Below are 21,514 nucleotides of genomic sequence, written 5' to 3' on the forward strand. Positions count from 1 at the left end.
GGCTTACCAAGGATGAAATTGAATAGATGACGCCTTGGATGTCTCATGAAGGAAACGAGCCGTGGATACCGTTGTTAGGGTTATAAGGTATTATGAGTTACGCTCCGTTGATTGGGCTTAGGCAATTTGGTGCAAAGCAATTTGTTCCTGCTACTCATGGCCTGTCCAAGTAGAATTCCTTTACGATGAGCCAAATCTATCAATAACCTCGAAACAATTGATACAAGTATGAAAGAAAACACGAAGAATGAGATTAGGGCCTCTTATTAACAAAGTTACCATTGATTATCATATTTGGAAAGCAAAACAAGCTAAAGATAATACTTCCACTTGATGATAACTCACACCAATCAGTAAATCTTTCAACAAAAGTGCAATTATCAGAAGTTAAATTTATCAAAAAAGAATTAGAAGCTGAAAAAAAAAATAAAAAAAAATTTAAGACTTCACGAAAAGGTGGGACAATTGAAATATGAAGCAAAAATACAAGGGAGCAGATTGACAAAGATCATAAAAGAACGATATGTGACCAACAATGATTTGAAATATCTGCACCAAGAAAATAAGAGATTACAAATTTAATTCAAAATCGAAAAAATCACCAAGTCTTACCTTAATTGGCAACATGAAATGGATAAGCTCCGAAAGGAAATGAACCAATGGAAGGATAAAACTCAAGAAAAGCAAGAGAAAACTACCAAAATTTCTCAAGAAAGTCAAAATTTGAAGGGATTATATTATACAACCTCAGCAAGATTGGTGGAATGCCAAAAAAAAAAAAAGAAAGGTTGAAAGCCATGCTTGCAAAAGAAAGAAAAAAATACCTAGAAGTACTAAATGAAAAAAAATCACTTCACCGGATGATTCAAGGGTTGGAGCTACAACTGCAAGACCATAAGAACCATATTTCAGCAATAATAGATGAGTGACAGAAAAAAGAAAAAGATTGGATCTTCACATATGATTCAAAAGGAGATGCATGATATGAAAAACAAAAAATTTAAGGAGGCAACAGTACATAGAGCATGTAACCAATCAAGTTTGTAAGGCAGTAAAAAAAGCATGGGAGATGGTTAAAAAAGTAAAAGCATTAAGACAAGAAGTTAATCCCATAAAAGAATATGGACAGTGCCTAGTAAACTTTTTAGACAAGGTAAAATACCATTATGAACAAGTCAAACGCTTCTATGGATATAATTTTAAGATGATAAATCTTATTTAATCAAAGTTTTATGGAATCAATAAAACTTTTTAGTGTTGAAATTTGTCAAAGAGTAAATATTTCATACTTGGATTCATGCATCACCTACACCATTTTGTTTTCTGTCAAAAAAATAACAAAAAATAAATTTTTTGACACATGACATTCTAATTTTTCTAAAAAACTTTTGTGGTAATAAAGGTTGAAGAATAACTCACCCTTCAAAAATTTTGACTCAACCCACTCGTCATTCCTACAACACTAGGACTCAAACAAGAAATATGGAACAAGCACAGGTCAGTTAATTTGAAAGAATCAAAAAAGTTCAAGAAGAACTAAGGGGAGATCTTAGTACAATAATGGATATGCTCAAAAAACTTGACAAAAAAAAATAGTGAAAGGAAATCCTAATCTCCAAGAATAATCGCCAGACATGACGGATCCTATATAACCCTCAAGATTTGAGCTACAGCCAACCTAACCTTCTCAAGGAACCAAAATGCAAATTCTTACTCCTGGTGGATATTCCAATCTTTATCCAAGAATGACATCAGCACTTGTTCCAGAACAGTTCTAAAATTTTTCTAATCCTGTTATAATAGAAAAACCACTCGAACCAATCCTGGTTCCTGATTTGGATTATCCTACAGAAAGAGAAAGTCAGGGATAAAGACACTCAAGAAAGTAGAAGACACTAATGCCCAAGAGAAGATGAAGTTATTAAAAGAAAGGCTTAGGGCCGTAGAAAGAATGAATTTTTATGACTCCACGGATGTAGCAACCTTTGCTTGATCCCAGATGTGATCATTTCACCTAAATTTAAGGTCTTTAAATTTAAAAAATATGATGGCACAAAATGCCTAATGACTCATATCACTATGTATTGTCGTAAGATGACAACACATGCTCGTGATGAAAAGTTAATGCACGTATTTCAAGATAATTTTATAAGATCTACAGCCAGATGGTATATTCAACTAGATAGGACTCGTATTCATTCCTAACAAGAAATCACAAAAATATTTTACACAATATCAGCATGTCAGGGATCTAGCTTCAGATAGTCTATCTTTATAGAGTATGAAAAAAAAAACAACTGAAGACTTCAAAGAGTATGCACAAAGATGGAGAAATATGACTGCACAAGTCCAATCTCCTCTTATCGAGAAAGAGACAACTGTCTTATTTGTGAATACCCTAAAAGCATCATATTATGAAAGACTGATAGACAATGCAACCAAGAACTTTACAGATATGGTGATATCGGGTGAGATTATTGAAAATGCTATAAAGAATGGCAAGCTTGACGCAGGAGAAAAAAACAGCGCAACGAGAGGTAGAATTCTTTAAAAAAAAATGAAACTCAAGCGATGAACTATATAGGGCAGTAGTTCAGAGGTTTCACGCCCTACCATACACCAGTCTACCAAACCCATTGCCCTCCCATAAATAATATTACATTCACTCCTCATCCGTATCAGTCATACCAACCATTACCACAACCAGCTTATCCACCTCAGTTTCAGTCATCTTGTCGAACACCCACCTATTTTTACAACCGTCCTACTACACCTGCCAAATTAGAATAGAGGCTTAGTCCAAATAGTGATCCAAGAGCCCCAAGAACACCTCAAGAAAAAATTAATTTTGACCCTATTCTCATGACATACGAATTTGTACCCTCAACTTATTGAGAAACATTTACTAGCCCCTATTATTGTTGAGCCTTTGAAACCTCCGTATCCCAAATGGTATGACCCTAATGCACATTGTGATTATTATTATGAAAATTCAGGCCATTTTACTGAAAACTATATTGCCCTAAAGCGTAAAGTGCAAGCATTAATCAATAAAATGGTGTTAAATTTTGAAACCAACCAATGAGAAGCTCCAAATGTTAATGAAAACCCTCTACCAAATCACATTAGGCTATCGATAAATGCTTTGATTGATGGATAAGCAAGCTATGTGAAAATAGGGATAGAAAAGGTTAAAACTCTATGACTAAAGTGTTTGAAACATTAGTCAAAATCGACATGTTGAAGTCAATAGAACCTCAGAATTACTTTGAAGCGATTAATTCAACTGAGAGCTGCAATTATCACAGAGGTGCTTTGGAGCATTTTATCGAGAGTTGTCACTAATTTCGTCAAGAGGTGTAAAAGTTAATGGATATAGGTCGAATAGAGTTTCACGAAGAGAGAGAATAGTTGATGAAAGCTGAAGTGTCTACCATTGATAGATTTATGCGTAAATCGATAACTATCTATTATGATGAAAACCTAACATCAAAGCTAGAAAAATCCATCTCTCGACCAATAGTGACAATTAAAGTTCCTGATCATTTTCCATATCAGATGATAAAATAGTACCGTGAAAGCATGATTTTGATGTCGTAGTCAATCCAGATACTGCAAACATAATGGACGTAAGAGGTATGACTCGAAGTAGAAGAGGTTATACTCCAGAAGCTTTAGAGAAAGCCAGGAAAAAGAAAGCAAAGATGAGAGAAAAAAAAGTCAGAATAATCCTGTTGCAGTCTCAGATAAAGAATGTCAGAAGCCGATCTCTAAAAGCAAAACATGTAAATTTTTAAAACTAATAAAACATAACGAGTATAATATGGTAAAACAATTTGAACAAGATGCCAGCTAGAATTTTGCTATTGTCATTATTGCTCAGTTCAGAGTCGCACCGTAATGCTCTGCTGAAGGTGCTAAATCAAGCATATGTCTCACAATGTTTCTGTTGAATATGTGAAACTTGTTGGCAATCTAACAATTTCAAACTATATTTCTTTTAGTGATGAAAAATTCCTCCTGAAGGTCAAAGAAGTACCAAAGACCTCCACATTTCTGTTAAATGTAAAAATCATATAATGACTAAAGTTTTGATTGATAATGACTCATCCATCAATATTATACATGTGACTACTATGACGAAACTCCTTGTTGATGGATCTTATATAAAGTCTAGTCATATGATAGTGAGAGCCTTTGATGGAATCCAAAGAAAGATGTTGGGAGACATAAAAATCCCATTGCAAATTAGCCAATGCACTTTTAATTTGAAATTTCAAGTTATGGACATCTCTCCTTCATACAGTTGTTTATTGGGTATGCCATGAATCCATATGGCAGGTGCTATTCCATCCTCATTACATCAGAAAGTCAAATTCATTGTTGAAGGAAAGCTAATATGTGTGGCACGAAAAGAAGATTTATTGGTAACTCAACCGATAAATACTCCTTATGTGAAATCAATAGATGAAGTACTAGAATACTTTTATAAGTCTTTCGAGATTACCAATGCAACATATGTGACTGAAATATCTAAATTGTATTCATCACACTTGTCTACGATAACTAAAATTATTGTCAAACAACTTACCAAGATGGGATGACAACTTGAAACTGGACTAGGAAAGAACTTGCAAAGAATCATAGAGCCACCAACAGTATACGACAAAAAAGACAAATTTGGCTTGGGATATAAGCCAACAAAAGGGGATAGAATGAAAATGATGAATGAGAAAAAAGATAAGCAAATAACTAATCTTGAGGGATACGAGCTGGAGTTAGAGCTTATGGTCATTCCATACCTCTATGATTCTTTTTGTTCGGGAGAATATATTTACCCAGATTTGCATGAAGCCCTAAGTGTATGATTCGTGAAAAAATTTTCAAAACTGGCCATTCAAATTGTGGATGATGAAAAAAATAAAAGTTGATATGAAAAGCTGTTTGTGCTCCCTTATCCTTCAAATAAATAACTAGAGAGTCATAGAACTGCCCGTTGTCTTTAAAACTTCTGAAAAGTAATGTATTATGAAACTTTAAATCCCTAATTGCTTTTATGAGTATTGGGTGATCTTTTGTGGTGTTTTTATCTTCATCATTTTAATAAAAGACTTAAAAGATGTATCTGTATTTCTTCTATTGTTATCATCTTCATTTTGCTTTTCATTTTCTCTTTCCATCATTTTCTTGCCATTCCATTTTTGTATACCAATATTCTCTTCATTTTACCCTTTGCAGGGTCCCAAATAATAAACACAAAGATAATCATGGCAATAATCTCGAATTTAATTTCGAAAACTTTATTCATGTTGATGAACTTGATAATAAAAAAGATTTGGATAATTACACATTGCCTCTTGATTTGCTAAAATTAATAAAATATGAAGATAAGCTAATAAAGCTCTACCAAAAAATTATCGAATTAGTGAATTTAAAGGATGATGAAAATAGAAAAAAGTCAAAGTTGGTACATCCCTTTTACCAACTGAAAGACAAAAGTTAGAAGAGTGGCTCCGAGAATATGTGGATGTATTCGCATGATCTTACCAGGATATGTCAGGACTCAGCACTAATATTATAAAACACAAGTTACTTTTAAAACCAGAATGCAAGTCAGTATAACAAAAGTTAAGGCGCATGAAGCCGAAGATGCTACTGAAAATTAAGAAAAAAGTGAAAAAATAATTTGATGCAGGATTTTTAGAGGTGGTAAAATATCTTGAATATATAGCCAACATAATGCCAATTTTCAAAAAAAATAAAAAAGTGAGAATATGTGTCGACTATCGAAATCTGAATAGAGCAAATCCTAAGGATAATTTTTCTTTGTCCTATATCGATACCCTAATGGATAATACAACTAGGAATTCCATATTTTTTTTATGGATGATTTTTCAAGCTATAATCAGATCAAGATAGCTCGAGATGACATGAAAAAAACTATATTTGTGACCATGTGAGAGGCATTCTGTTACAAAATCATACCTTTTGGGTTAAAAAATGTTGGTGCCACTTATCAAAAAGCAATTGTGACTATTTTTCATGATATGATACAAAAAAAATAAAAGTATATATGAATGATATGATCACAAAATCTCGTGAATGAGAAGATCATGTAATCAATCTCAAAAAGTGTTTAACAGGTTGAAAACATTTCAACTGAAGTTGAATCCTGTTAAATGTACATTCGGTGCCAAATTAGAAAAACTATTAGGCTTTGTGGTCAGTGAAAAAGGAATCGAAGTGGATCTAAATAAGATACAAGCCATTCAGAACTTATATCCTTCTCGTACCCCAAAAAAAGTACAAAGTTTCATAGAGAGATTGAACTATATTGCTTATTTTATCTCTCAATTCACTTACAAGTGCGATTTTATTTTCAAACTTCGTAGAAAACATGATTCAAAAGAATGAAATGATGAATGCCAAGAAACTTTTGATAAGATTAAAAAATACTTGTCAAATCCACCTATTGGTGCCGTTAATCCTAGAGAAACCTTTGATTTTGTACTTAATAATGCATAAAAATTCAATGAGATGTGTGTTAAGGCAAAGAAATGAAGCTGACAAAAAAAAAACGAGCAATTTACTACTTAAGCAAAAAATTTACTGATTAGGAGTCAAAGTATTCACCATTAGAGAAGATATGTTGTGCATTGACCTGACAGCTCGAAAGCTTAGACAATACATGCTTTATCACACTACTTGGCTCATAACAAAATTGGATCCCATTAAGTACATCTTTGAGAAGCCCTCATTGACAGGAAGGATAGCATAGTGACAAGTATGCTTTCAGAATATAAAATTGTTTATGTAACTCAAAAGGCTATTAAAAAGAGTACAATAACCGAATTCCTTACTGATCGTGCAGTCGAAGATTATAAGCCAATGAAATTAAATTTTTTTATGAAGATGTGATGGCCATTAAGGAAAATAAGCCTGTTGAAAAGTCTTTAAAGATGTATTTTGATGAAACTGTTAATGCTTTGGGTTATAGTATTGAGGCAATTTTAATATCTCCCAATGAACATTATTATCCAATCACAGCTAGGTTGAATTTCAATTGCACAAATAATGTGACTGAATATGAGGCTTGTGTTATGGGTCTACAAGCAGCAATTGAAAAGAAGATCAAAATGTTGGATGTGTTTGGAGATTCAGCTTTAGTCATTTATCAATTGCGAGGAGAATGGAAAATGAAAGGTTCCAAGTTGATACGGTATCATAAATACATCTCTGAGTTTATTAAACAATTCGAAGAAGTTCAGTTTAAGCATTTGCCTAGAGAGGAGAACCAAATTGCTTACTCTAGCTGCAATGATTAAAATAAATACGAATATTGAGATCCAACCCATAAAGCTGGATGTAAAAAATGTACCAGCACATTGCTTAAACGTTGAAGAAGAAGTTGATGGAAAGCTATGGTATCATGACATTATGCAATACATTAAAAGCCAGCAATACCCAGAACATGCAACAGAAAATGATAAAAAGACTATCAAAAGATTGGCTATAAGTTTCTTCATGGATGAAGATATCCTTTATAAAAGGGGTTAAGATTAAGTGCTCTTAAGATGTGTAAGTGCAACTGAAGCAAAGAGGATTATTGAAGAAGTGCATGATGGAATTTGTGGGACATACAAATGATCATTTAATGGCTAGACAAATCATGAGAGCTAACTATTATTGGTTGACAATGGAGAGTAACTATATTAATCATGTCAGAAAATGTCATAAGTGTCAATCTATGCTGACAAGATTCACGTTCCACCATCAACATTACACGTTCTGGCTCCTCTATGGCCATTCTCTTTGTGGGGAGTGGATATCATCAGTTTCATCACTCTAAAAGCTTCAAATGGGTATAGATTCATATTTGTGATGATTGATTACTTTACGAAATGGGTAGAAACTGCATCATATGCTAGTGTGATCCGATTTGTGGTATGCAAGTTCATACAAAAAATATAATATGCAGATATGAGCTTTCAGAGATAATTATTTTCGATAATGCCAAAAACTTGAACAGCAAAATGATGAATGAAGTGTGCATTCAATTCAAGATTCATCATCGTAATTCAGCACCATATCGTCTAAAGATGAATAGGACAGTGGAGGTTGCAAATAAAAATATCAAAAGAATCTTGAAAAAAATGACTAATACTTATAAAGATTGACATGAAAAATTATCTTTTGCTTTGCATGCTTATAGAACATCAGTCCAAACATCTACTAAGGCTACCCCATTCTCTTTGGTATATGAAATGAAAATTGTGCTACCAATCGAAATGAAAATTCTCTCGCTGAGAGTCCTAATGAAGGTAGAGTTAGAGGAAGCAGAATTAGTTCGAAATCGCTACGAGCAATTGAATCTCATTGAAGAAAAAAGACTTACAACACTTTGTCATTGTCAATTATATCAAAAGAGGATGATGAGAGCACATGACAAGAAAATCTGTCATATCACTTTAAGGAAGGAGACTTAGTGTTAAAAAAGATCTTTCCAAATCAATATGACAATCGAGAAAAATGAACACCAAATTAGAAGAGCCCGTATGTGGTGAAAAAGGCCTTTTTCAGTGGGACATTAATTTTGGTAGAAATGAATGAAAATGATTTACCTACTCCAATAAAGTCAGATACTGTAAAGAAATATTTTACTTAAAAAAATAATCAAAATAATAAAAAATAATGACTCATTTAAGCTGAAAACCTAAAAATGTGGCTTAGATGTACTTACAACATTGGAACAAGCGTAATTTGACAAACTCTGAAGGATAAAAAAAATCATCTGATTTAGTTTTTAAAAAAAAATATGATAATTTTTGTTCGTGATTATCTTATGAGCATTATTTGGGGCATTTTTGTTTCAACTCAAACACTTTGCCATACACTTATTATCAGTCTAATGAAATATGTTATCTTTCCTTTGAAAATAACCCTATCCATTCCTTTATTCACATTTGATATTTTTGTTTACCGTACAAATAGAAGAAATGTATCATTACATTTTATTTGTCTTGAACTTAAAATGATGAAAAGAAAAACAAACACGAAAGATCTCAACATTACTTTTTTAAAAAGTTGACAAAGACAGATGAAAAAAAATGAGAAAAGCATGATAAAACATTGATGTTGCAGACTTTTGAAGAAGAAAAATATTGTTAAGAAAGAACACAATGGTCAAATGTTAAGAACAGATTGGTCATATGATAATTGTTGAGAATTCTGATAAAAAAAGCAAAAAGCGAGAGATTTTGAAAACTTTTTTACTATAATGAATAATTTTGATTGCATTACATGCATTGTATTTAGATCATTCAGTATAAGCATCCATGAGCAGTTATAATAAAGACAGAGACTTTCTATTTCCTAATGAAAAACAAAATTTTGATATTTGGATAAAGATAATAATCAAACAAAAAATTTCAAAAGAGAAAAATTTACTTGTTCACAGATGAGGACTTGGTTTCAAGAATAGATAAATTTTAAAGTTGTTGAACATCTGTTGAGAGGAGCTTTTTTCAAGATAAATTTTAAAGTTGTTAAATCTCTGCTCAAAGAAATTTTTTTAAGATGAAATTTTTAAAGTTATTGAACCTCTGTTGAAAAAAGCTTTTTCAAAATGAGATTTTTAAAATTATTGAGCCTCTGCTTAGAGAAACTTTTTCAATATAATATTTTTAAAGTTATTGAGCTTTTGCTGAGAGAAATTTTTTCAAGATGAGATTTTAAAGTTGTTTAGTCTCTGTTGAGAGGAACTTTTTCAAGATGAGATTTTTAAAGTTGTTGAACCTCTGTTTAAAGGAGCTTTTTATAAAAAAAATTTTAAAGTTGTTGACCCTCTACTGAGAAAAGCTTTTTCAAGATGAAAATTTCTTTAAAGTTGTTGAACTTCTACTTAAAGGAGCTTTTCGAAGATGATGATTTTTAAAATTGTTGAATCTCTGCTTAGAGGAGCTTTTCTAATATGATGAATTTTAAAGTTGTTGAACATCTACTGAGATGAGCTTTTTTAGAATGATAAATTTTAAAGTTATCAAGCCTCTGCTTAGAGGAACTTTTCTAAAATGAGATTTTTTAAGTTGTTGAGCCTTTATTTAAAAGAGCTTTTTCAAGATGAGATTTTTTAAATTGTTGAACTTCTGCTGAGAGAAGCTTTTCCAAGATAAGATTTTTAAAGTTGTTGAACCTCTGCTTAGAAGAGTTTTTTTAAAAATTTTCAAAAGTTATTGAGCCTCTATTTAGATGAATTTTTTTTAAAAAAATTTTTAAATTTGTTAAGCCTCTACTCAAATGAGCCTTTTAAATTTTCAAAAATGTTGTTAAACTTCTAGAACCTTAAAAAAAATTGTGTGCTCAATGTTTCTTCTTTCAGAACAAAATGATTGCTTGTTTGTCTTTGTCTTATTCCTGATTCTCAGAAAAAAACAAAAAGAAGACAATTGTAAACATTATTTTTTTTATTATCATTATTTTATTTTTATTTTTTTTCTTCTTCTTCTTTGTTTATCCGATTCAGTTTGATAAGATCTAGTGCATTAAATGCACAATCACCAAAGTCTAAAAATGCCAACCGTCGCCACCATCGGCAGCCGTCTGACACACTGCCTAACTTAACAACATGAATTTTAGGTTGAAAATATGATATTTAAATCTCAAAAAATATGAGATTTGAATTTCAAAAAACTCTATAAATAAAGCTTGTTACCTGCAAGAAAAGAAAATAAGGATTGAAAAAAAAACTACCAAAAAATTTTTTTTAAAAAAAAGCTTTCTGTCAAAAAAGATACCATACATAAAAATAAATAAAAGTAAAAAATCTAAAAACACAACCCCCATGGTAGGGGAACCCAGCACCAATACAAAAAAAAATTAAAAAAAAAAGAACACAAACATAAAAAAAATTTTGATCAAAACTTCTAGGCTAGATCTGCGCCATTTGGGATACTTTCAGGTGAAACGAAAGCTGGATCTGTATTTAAAGGGTTGAGAAGAACATTTTAAGTGATTTTGACTTTTTCGATCACCGATGACAAGGGTTGACAACCAGTGACAACGGCAACCAGTGACAACGGCAACCAGTCAACCACCTGCGTTTTGGTTGAAGAAAAAAAATGATTTTTTTTATGAGAAAGGATAAAATGGCTGAAAATTTTTTTTTTTGAGCTTTTATATAAGTTGTCAATAGCTAAAACGACGTTGTTTCAATAAACGCCCAAAACGATGTCGTTTTAAGCCTTGAAGATCCGCGCATCAACCAGTGACTCGACCCGAGATCTACGCACCCAATCCAAAAACTCGCTTCTCTTTCACCCTCTGACAGGTCCAGATGAACTAACCCAGATCGAACCAAACTATCCCGAACCGTTGAACCAAATAGCCCTAACCAGACCGAACCATTGACGTTGGACTGCACTGTTTGTTGACTGAACCATTGACTAGTTTGGTTCAAGTAAAAAAAAAATTTTTTTAATTTTTTTTTTAAATTTTTTATATATTATTTTTGTTATTTTAATTATTATTCTTAATATTTATGCATGTTAATTATTATTCTTAATATTTATACATGTTAAAATGTTTACATTTACCAAAATAAATTTGTGTTGTTTTATAAAAATAAATAATAAAATATATAAGAAAATTTTTTGATAATTTTGAATAAACTTTATAAAATAATTGGTAAAAAAATTTAATTAAATAAAAATAATAAAAATGTAAGAAAAAAAATTATCTAACATTGAAATTCGAAAGTACTCCGAGTAGTGATGCTTACGAAATCTCTAGGTAAAAATATTTTTTTTAAATACTACCAGTGCATTGGAGTATTTATAAAAAGATTTCCAATACAATAAAAAAAATTTTTTTATAAAAATAAAAAAATTTAAAAATTTATTATTAAAAAATAGTAATATAAATAAGGAAAAAAAAATTTATCCAATGATAAAATTCTAAAAGTATTTCGAATAGTGATGCTTTACGAATCTCTAGATAAAAAATTTTTTTTAAAATATTACCAATGTATTGAAATATTTATAGAAAAACTTCAATATAATAAAATTTTCTTTTTTCTTCAAAAATTTAAATTAAAAATAAAAATTAATAAAATTTTTAAAAAGAGAATAAAATATGTGCATCAATATGATAACATTTTACATTACATGCACGACATAGCTTTTTTACAAAAAGTAAATTTGAGCCTCCAATGATGAGATTCTAAAGTAATTCAAGAAGCAATGTCTAAAAAATCTCTATGTGAGAAGATGTTCTTTTAATGTTACCAACGTACTATAATATTTTAAAAATTATTTTGATAAAAGGCGTTCTAATTTATTTTTCTTGAATAAAATTTAAGCATTAAAAAATACATTATAAAAATAATTTCTAATAAATGAAAAATCAAAGAAATTATTTAAAAAATTATTTTTCAAACACCGAAAATAAGACTGTTTTTATTGAAATCAATGGATAACACATAATTAATTGGTACCATTTTAAATGGACATTGTAAATGTGCTAATTCTTCCCCACATTAACCGTCTTCCAAACCCAGATTATTACGTAAACCCTAAAATTATCCTTTTAATAAATTTTAAGATTTCATTAAAAAGATATATTTTAATAGGTGACCGATCGCACCTAACTAAAAAAAGATTGGTGGCAACTCCATTATTTTTTATTTTGTTTCCAAATTCGTCGGACGAACACAAAACCGTTATGACAGAACCTATGGCACATTTTGACTGTCTTTTTAAAGTTTTGGATAAAGACCCGATCATTTGAACTTTGTGGTTCTTTTGTACAAGGAAATTGCTATTTTTCTTGAGTGATATAAGATATATATATATATATATATGGCTGTACGTCTTGCCCATGGTTGCTATATTAATACATTCCACTATATCCGATCTATAAAAACATGTATTTAAACAATGTAAATCAAACCAAAACTACATGATGGAAGTCACACAATTCCATGATAAAAGACACATGAGTGAGATATAACCTATGCCAATAAATAGAAGGAGAAAATATCATCTAAAGACATTTAAACTGCTTAAATTCTAGAAGAGAAATCAGCCAATTGAAGATAAAACTCAGAAAAAGTTGCATTATGTGCCATACAATAGCATTAAACTATAACATATATCATAGCTTTGTCAAACAACATTAAACTAGTTTCAGGTCTGGCATTCAAATAGTTTTATCGAACTAGGCTCAAGAATTTCTCCTAGCACTTTCCAACACAGTTTTATCAACAATAATGAAGTAAGCGGCAATTGATGATGTTAACCAATAAGATAACCATATTATGACGTGACAAAACTAGTACGATCTATTATATAATAAAGTCACTCTCATTTCCTTCCTATTTCTGTGTTGTTACTGGATCCACCCACTAATATGATGCCATACAGAAATCATGAATTCACAAGTTAGAACTTGTGAGAATATGATGGTTAAGACTAATAAATCATACAACAAAGATTTGAGAATACCTCCACTGATGATAAGAGCTTGAGCAGTATGGTTGAGGTTTGCCCTTGCCCAAGGGATCTTACGAACTGCAATCAATTGAAAAAGGAAGGGTGGGGGCAATTTAGAATACAATTAGAAAGCAATTATCAAGTTATCCATCCTTGGAAAAGAACTGAGCACAGACCTCTACTAATGGAGATCATGAAACTGTAACAATAGTTTTCATAACACCAATATATTCTCCACCACTTTGAAGGTACTCAGTTAATTGTGTTTTGATCTTTTAATAAGAAATGCACTGAAACCAGATACTAAAAAGTAATAGTAGTACAATTTAATCTATGTAAATGAGTACTTATGCCATAACTATTTGTAACACCAAATAACCTGCAATCTATATAATTCAAACAATAAAATGTCAAAGAATTCAAAATTTTAAACAACAGTTGGATTGCTTATTCAGTAAAGGGAAAATGATGAAGCAGCATCAACTATATGGTCCTAAACTTTGCAATTTGTAACTATTACCTCAGTATACAATAAAATTTGTTTAAGCATATAACTCGACTGTTGGACATTAAACATAAACATATTCAACAACGAGATCATCACAAAATAAATCACATACACAAGACAATATTTAAGACAATGTTCAATATGGCTCCTTCCAATTGTCTACATCAGGAACCAAAGAAAAAAATCCGTTATTCAATCGCAGAGATTATAAATAAAATTTGTTCAAGCAAATAACTCTAGACCCCATAATTCAATTGTAGGAATTATAGGAAAAAAGAAGCATCGACCAAATAGACACTTGAATTCAGGACAATTCCATTACTTATATTTTTGGAGGAAAACAGAAATTCCTTCTGCGGATTCAAAATGACTTATAAATTTGGATCACTAAGTTTCATTTATTCAAAGAATAAAATCGATGAGTAAGGTCAATGCTAACGTACTGTAGGCACAGCACTAACTACAGCGGCAATGGCAGCAGCCTTGAGACCAGCACGAACTCCTTCTGCGGATTAAACAAAAACTAAAGCTTTGTATTAGATATTAATAATTGCGTTTGACGAAAAATTAAATCATACAATAACACAGAAAACTCTGTCTAGTAGAAGGAAACTTTGACAACTAGGAAAAAAAATACAACAAAATTTTATGGGATGTCAGCTTGATCACTGAAAGAAAATTAGCTTAAAATTATCAAAATTTTTCAAATTTGATATATCTGAAATCCCCCATTTTTTTCCAGCTGCAAAATTAGGGAACTGAAAGATTAAAAAAAATAAAAAACCTTGAAAGAATCGCTCAGCCCTCAATTTTTTCTCGTTTTCAGCAGGAGAAGGGATTAGGAAAGAATTTCTTCTTCTCTGTACCCAAACATCCCTCATTTCTGATGGAATTCCCATTCTCAGCTCTGTAGCTTCCAGGAACAAAAGAGAGGGTTTTTTTCCTTTCTTTTCTTTTATTTTTCATAGCTTTGATGAAGGAGGATAGACTAATGGTGGAAGACGATTAAAGCAACGGGAGGGAGAGGCGTGATTTGATTGCCAGGCTGCCGAGTCCTAACTTCTTTTAATCGGTCGTGAGACGTCTCGTCGGCGCCACGTACATCTGCTTCTAACATGTGGTATAAGGATAGCTTTCTATTTTCAACTTGTCATCAGAGTCGTTCATGAAGCGTATACTATTGTGTCTGTTGATGAACTGTTAAATTGGATGAAATTATTCAGTAATGCGCATTTTAATGTTAGTAACAATTTAATTTTTACTAATTACAATACACATATATAATATACTTTGACGTATGTATTATTATATTAATTATATTTATAAAATTAAAATTTTATATTTGCAATGTGTCGCATACTAATTCAATTATTAAATAATAAATGCTAATCCTTTTAGCAAATCATATATGGCAACATCATTAGTATATGCAAGAAATAAATAAATAAATATCCAATTAAATCAATAATTCATGTTTTTATATTATATCTGTTTCGTATTAAATACATATAAAATATAAAAAATTTCATATCAAATTTATATGAACACGTAGAAAATATATTTTTTAATTTTTATCAAATGCATATATAATTCTGCCAAAATTTTATACTATATTACTTTCATATCATTTTTAGTATTATTTTCGTTTTATTTATTATATCATATTTAAAAGTATTAAGTCTAAATTTGATTAAAGGATGATTGTAAATACTGTGTAAAGATAGTTAAAAAACTATTTAAAAATTTTGCATCTTATGTTTTATTTTCACTAAATTCAAAAAACATATATTCAATATATATTCTTCTTATTAAATCACTTTAATCAACGTCATTAGACATCAACTAACTTTTTCTGTAAATAAAATTTAAATTTAACATAATTGTAATATGACATTGTAGGAATGGTCAATTAAAAATAAATAAACTAATGCAATTGATTATTAACTCAAATGATATGTAAATTAATAACAATTTTAAAAGATTACAAATTCAAAGAAATTTAAACTCATAATGTCCAGATTTAAAATTAAAAGTATATTAGAAATTAATAAAAATTAATAAATTAATAAAAAAAAAAGTCTCCACGGCATGGGAGAAGTTGAAGTCTTAGGTGTATTCTAGTAGTTCTTCCCAGGGTTTTGTTTCTCCACAAAATCTTCTGGGCAGTTTGTAGTTAGGGCAGTCTTTTCGTTTTGGGGTCGTAGAAGTTGTGTTGGGTCTTTCTCCAGAGTAGTAACAAAGAGAAGAATTGTTGAATAGCGGATGACTTGGACAATCTATGGAAGCATCTTTCCTTTATAGAAGAAGAATTAGATTTTGTTCAGCCAGAGGAGAGGACCTTGGACGGTGCAAGGGAGGAAGGAAAAAGATGGATGATCGGAAAGGTACTAACAACAAGAACATTGAACAAAGAAGCCATGATGAGCACACTGAAAGTCATATGGAAGACTACGAAGGAGGTTGAGATCATGGCCCTGGAGGATAACATCTTTCTCTTCAAGTTTGCCTTCGAAGCTGATAAAAAAAAAGGTGTTGGGCAGGGCCCCTTGGTCGTTAGATAAAAATCTTTTATTGATGGAGGAGTATAATGTGAACTTACGCCCAGGCAAGTACAAGTTCCACACAGCAACTTTTTAGGCACGAATCTATGGTCTTCCTCTAGGCATGCAAAACCAAGAAATGGTAGTTTGTCTGGGTGGAAAAATAGGTAAACTTCATGAAGTAGATGAAAGTTTAGAGGGAAGGGGCTGGTCTAGATTTGTGAGATTTCGAGTCTTCATAGATATCCAGAAGCCATTACGGAGGGCAATAATAGTTAAGGGGAAAGAAGGACAAGACATTATTGGTAGAATGGGGTATGAACGGCTACCCAACTTCTGCTACAACTGTGGCATAATTGGCCACCTTAACACAGAATGTGAGAAAGAGTACAAAACGGACAAGGATGGTAAAACAAATATGCAGTATGGCGACTGGTTACACATATCACCATTAAAGAGAAGGTTGAACAGTGGAAGAGGCACATCTTTTTCGGCGACGAGCCAAACCAGAATAGAGATGGAAAATAAGTAGGGAAAGTTTTCGTTTGGTGGGGATGGTGGTGCAAAATTGGTAAGCTCCGTAACGGATGGGGTCGTTGAAAATCAAGAGGATATTATGGGACTGTTTTCTTTGTTTGAATATGAATCTGAGAATGGGATATTAGGGATATTAGACACGGAAGCCATGCAAAGCAAAATCAAGTGGCTTTTACGGGTGAAGGCTCAAACGTGAACCAAAATCTCGAAGAGGGCCAAAATGAGCTGCAAACGTCCAACAGCCTACAGTCAAAAGACACAGGGATACATAGGCCCATACATGTGGAATCTAAGGGTAGTATTGACAAAGGCACATTACAGTTGGATGAGATACAAATGAAAACTAAAGAAGTGGGGACTGGGGACTGTTGACCAGGGAAGAGGAATATTAAACTCTCATGAAGGAAACTAGTCTGAAACAACGCAAAATGAAGGAGGGATGAAGGCAATAGAGGCTGGTATCGAAGATATTAGAATTCATGGCTCGAAGACAAAACGCAAAAAGTTGGCCAACGATCAACGCGGGAAGGACCAAACTTTGGCTTTAAAATAGGTGTGAAGAGGGGACATGGCGAAGCGAAAGTTGATGATCTGATGGAGGTGGATTCACAAAGGAAGAAATATAGGTTGATGGAGGTCGAGAGCTACTAAAATGAATATCAAATGATGGAGGTTGGTGTCCAGCCCCACCAAGATCAATGAAACTCTTGGCTTGGAACTGCCGTGGGCTTGGGAACCCACGGATAGTTCGAGCTCTTCACACTTTCGTGAAGAAAGAAGATCCCAAAGTTACTTTCTTAGCGAAGCTCTAGTAAAGACACAGAAGTCAGATAGAATCAGACGAAGCATGAAAGCTGTTTTTGGAATGGATGCTACTGGTCATAGTGGAGGTTTAGGAATGATGTGGAAGGACAGGGTTGATCTTAAGCTGATAAGTTTCTTCAAATATCACATTGATATGAAAGTTTCAGAATAGGGAGGAGGTGATTAGAGAGTGACTGGTTTTTATGGAGAACAAAGGACAAATGAAAGACACGATTCATAGAGGATGTTAGAAAGCACCGCTAACCAGTCGGATAGACCTTGGCTTTGCTTGGGGGATTTTAACGAGAATGAAAAGAAGGGAGGCAATACGAGATCGAAAATGCGGATGGAGACATTTTGGTAGGCTTTAGAAGGAGCAGGATTAGAGGATTTGGTATACATGGGAACGAGGGACAGATGCTGATTCACTGACCAGAGAGAGGCTCGATAGGGCAGTTGGAAACTCAAAATGATTGGAGTTATTTCCCAGATACGCGGTGACCAATATGGTCTCGGTTATCTCAGATCACAATCAAATTTGTGTGGACACAAACGGGTGTAAAAGCTTGCAAAGATGCAGAAAGAAAAGGCCAAAAGTTTATTTTGAAACCGTATGGGCTAAGGAAAGGGAGACAGGGGACGTGGTTGGCAATGCATGGCATGAATAGAATCATGCGGGACTTGTGATGAGAATCCAACATGTGAGCAAAGCATTGAGGAAGTGGGTCTGTCAACATGTGGCAATTCAAAACAATGGATGGACGGCTTGGAACGTGAATATGAGAGGCTAGACACCATGGACCTCACCTATTGTGTACTAAAGAGGATGGATATGAATGGGGCAGAGTTGAATAAGGCTATAGAAAAAGATGAGATGTACTGGGCTCAAAGATCCAAGGTGACTGGCTGCGCATGGCCGACAAAAACACATCTTTCTTTCATGCAAAAGCTTCCAGCGGAAGAAGAAATAATTACATCCAAGCGTTGGAATTTAAAATGTGGGAAGGGAGTGGACAGAGCTATAAAATGTGAAATACAGTAGTTTTCAGCTTCTTGGCCTATAGGCCAAGAAAGCGTTAAGAAGATATTGGAGTTCGACCCTAGCCTCCCCTCTTCCCTTTGTACTCTGTTTCCTTAAAAATAAAAAATAAAAATAAAAATACAGTAACTACATCAAATTAAAATCAAATTTGAAGTAAAAATAAAGCGATGAAAATGAAAAATGTAATTAAACTTACAAATTTTGTAAAATCGAAAATATGAGGTTACAATAAAAAAATTATGACTTCAAGAATGAAATATAATTCTAAATGTTAACAATTTTCATGAAATCAAACTTGAAATAAAAGAGAAAAACAATTAATGCTTTGAAATAACAATAAAAATTAAATGCAAGTAATAGAAGAAAATTATAAAATGCAAGTTAAAGGTTGAAAAATTGAAAGTAGTTGTAAATATGAAAACCAAACTTTAAACTAAAAATCTGGACTTAAATTGCATAAATCCAATGGAATTTGAACTGAAAATTAAGAAAACATTAAAAGAACAATGTGAGAAACTAATTTGAAGAACAATATTGAAAAGAAAGTGCAAGAATTAATAAGAAAAAGTCAGAATTGAAACTAAGTTTATAGTAGTATTTACCGATTCAAATGAAAAAAAAAATTTAGACCTAAAATTTTTTAGAGAGAATCAATTAAAACTGAGCTAATGTAAGCTAAATTAACAAGTTTACTGTATGATTCAATAAAGAAATTACATCAAAAACAAGAAATTCTAGCTTATTGAACTAAAAATTTAAACAACACACAATTCTGGAAAAATAGAACATCATATAAGAAAATTAAATAAAGAGTAATGAAATGTAAAGAAATAAATTGAATTAAAAAGTAAAACTAAGGATTTATAGTAAAAAGAAGGCAAACAATTTGTCAAGGAGAGAGCAATTTCATGCTAAACTTAATTGATCACATCTGATCTGCATTCGTATGAATCTTCTAGGCTTGATTTGGAATGTTATGGTGCGAGTTTGAGGTTAAATTTTTAATATGTTGTAGCTAATTGAATTAGAAAACAACGAAAAAAATTAAATAAAAAAAAGTAAGGTTTGAATGAGATATCATAAAAAAATTACAAGTAGATCAAAACTAGCAGATTCAAAAATAGATTTGAGATAAATAAAAAATTAGTAGATTTAAGCTAGAAATCAATAAAATTTGCAAATCTCATTGTTAAAATCGTAAAGAACACTAAAAATACTTGAGAAAATGTAAAAGTGCAATCAAAATTAATAGAAAAATATGAAGATCAAGGGGTATTTGGTCCCTAAGAAAATAAAATGTAATAAAGAAAAGTACAAAAAGAAAAAAATAAAATCCTAAGCTAAAAAATCTCTCTAAAATGACTAGCTTTACTCTTATTTATAGGTAGATAAATGATGAATGGAGCCAAAAAAAAAATCTCTAAAATATCTACAATGAGGTGAGCTTCTAAAGAATTCTTTCCTCCTTGCTTCTGCACTTGGTGCATGGTTGTCTGTAGGCTTCTTTGCTCTTCCTTAATTGCAAGCCTTCTTCATGCGTTTTGCCACTTTCAAAAAGTTCAAGTTATGATCAATGAAAGCTCTCTAATGTGCCATGTCATTACCTCTTGAAGTTTTCCTTTAAATGCCAAAATGTGATGCCCAATTCTCATGCAAATAAAGATTGCATTCTAGGCCACTAATGCACCATCATTTACTTGTTAAGCCTCTTGCATGCATGTATGTTTTCATTTTTTTACTACTAAAAATTCAAGAATTTCATGAGCAAATTTAACAATAAAATCATTAAAAAAATGTTAGAAATAATGCTAAAAAAATTCATGAAAGAAAGGTTCAATAAAACTCCCTCAAAAGCAATTTAATTTAATGACACTAGTTTAAGGTTGTTTTTATAATTTATACAAAAAATTCTCAAAAATGTTTTTAAATTAATCAAAATTTCTCATCTTCTCTATTTTTACCTACACATAAGAAAAGTACGTATTTATGAGCTATTTTGTCAAAAATCTTAAAGAATAAGCTAAAATATGAATTAAATTATACTAAAAATAAGCATAAAAAATTAAAATTTTAATGCAATCAACAGGGTTAGGGTACAGTCCAATACTTCCAATTTATTCTCCACTTCAAGACCAGGTTCTTTTGACGAGATATTGGAGGGGGTGGAGACTAAGGTTACACTCGAAATGAATAACCAGCTTTTGACAAAATTTAAGAAAGAGGAAATTCACGAGGCATTTGCTTGCGTACATCCCACTAAAGCGCCGAGATCCGACTGTATGCCTTCACTTTTCTTTTAAAAATACTAGAATGTAGTTGGGGATAATGTTAAAATTTTCTGTTTATCTGTTTTAAATGGCAGCTCGTTTCTTGAGGATGTAAATGATACTAATATAGTCTTTATCCCGAAAATTAGGCAACCTAGGAAAATAACCAATTTTGGGCCCATAAGCCTTTGCAACGTGGTGTATAAGCTCATAGCTAAAGTCCTAGTGAACCACTTCAAACTCGTGTTACCTTACTATGCTCGTGAAAACCAGAGCGTCTTTGTGCCTGGTAGGCTGATAACTGATAATGTCTTGATTGCTTATGACAT

The 21,514-nt window shown here is 31.8% G+C and overlaps 1 protein-coding gene across 10 annotated transcripts in view; it reads right to left on the bottom strand.

The window, feature by feature from the left end:
* The window catches only part of LOC111302958 (uncharacterized), a 41,992-nt gene extending 26,844 nt beyond the window's left edge, over positions 1 to 15,148 (bottom strand). For 2 of the 10 annotated variants that reach the window (XM_089741989.1, XM_089741990.1), the window contains exons 1-3: positions 14,780 to 15,145; positions 14,439 to 14,500; positions 13,500 to 13,565 (exon numbers count right to left, since the gene is read on the bottom strand). In XM_089741989.1, coding sequence (XP_089598115.1) covers positions 13,500 to 13,565; positions 14,439 to 14,500; positions 14,780 to 14,894 — 243 coding nt within the window. In that variant the 5' untranslated portion in view covers positions 14,895 to 15,145. Of the gene's footprint in view, positions 1 to 7; positions 197 to 824; positions 885 to 2,752; positions 2,774 to 12,701; positions 13,400 to 13,499; positions 13,566 to 14,438; positions 14,501 to 14,779 lie in introns of those variants that run through there. The other 8 variants (XR_002691694.2, XR_016326551.1, XM_089741988.1 and 5 more) reach the window with 8 other exon arrangements.
* Between the last annotated feature and the right edge of the window lie 6,366 nt (positions 15,149 to 21,514).

Source organism: Durio zibethinus, chromosome 13, assembly GCF_047325235.1.
Source record: "Durio zibethinus cultivar Kanyao isolate XHJ-2024 chromosome 13, ASM4732523v1, whole genome shotgun sequence".
NCBI lineage: Eukaryota > Viridiplantae > Streptophyta > Magnoliopsida > Malvales > Malvaceae > Durio > Durio zibethinus.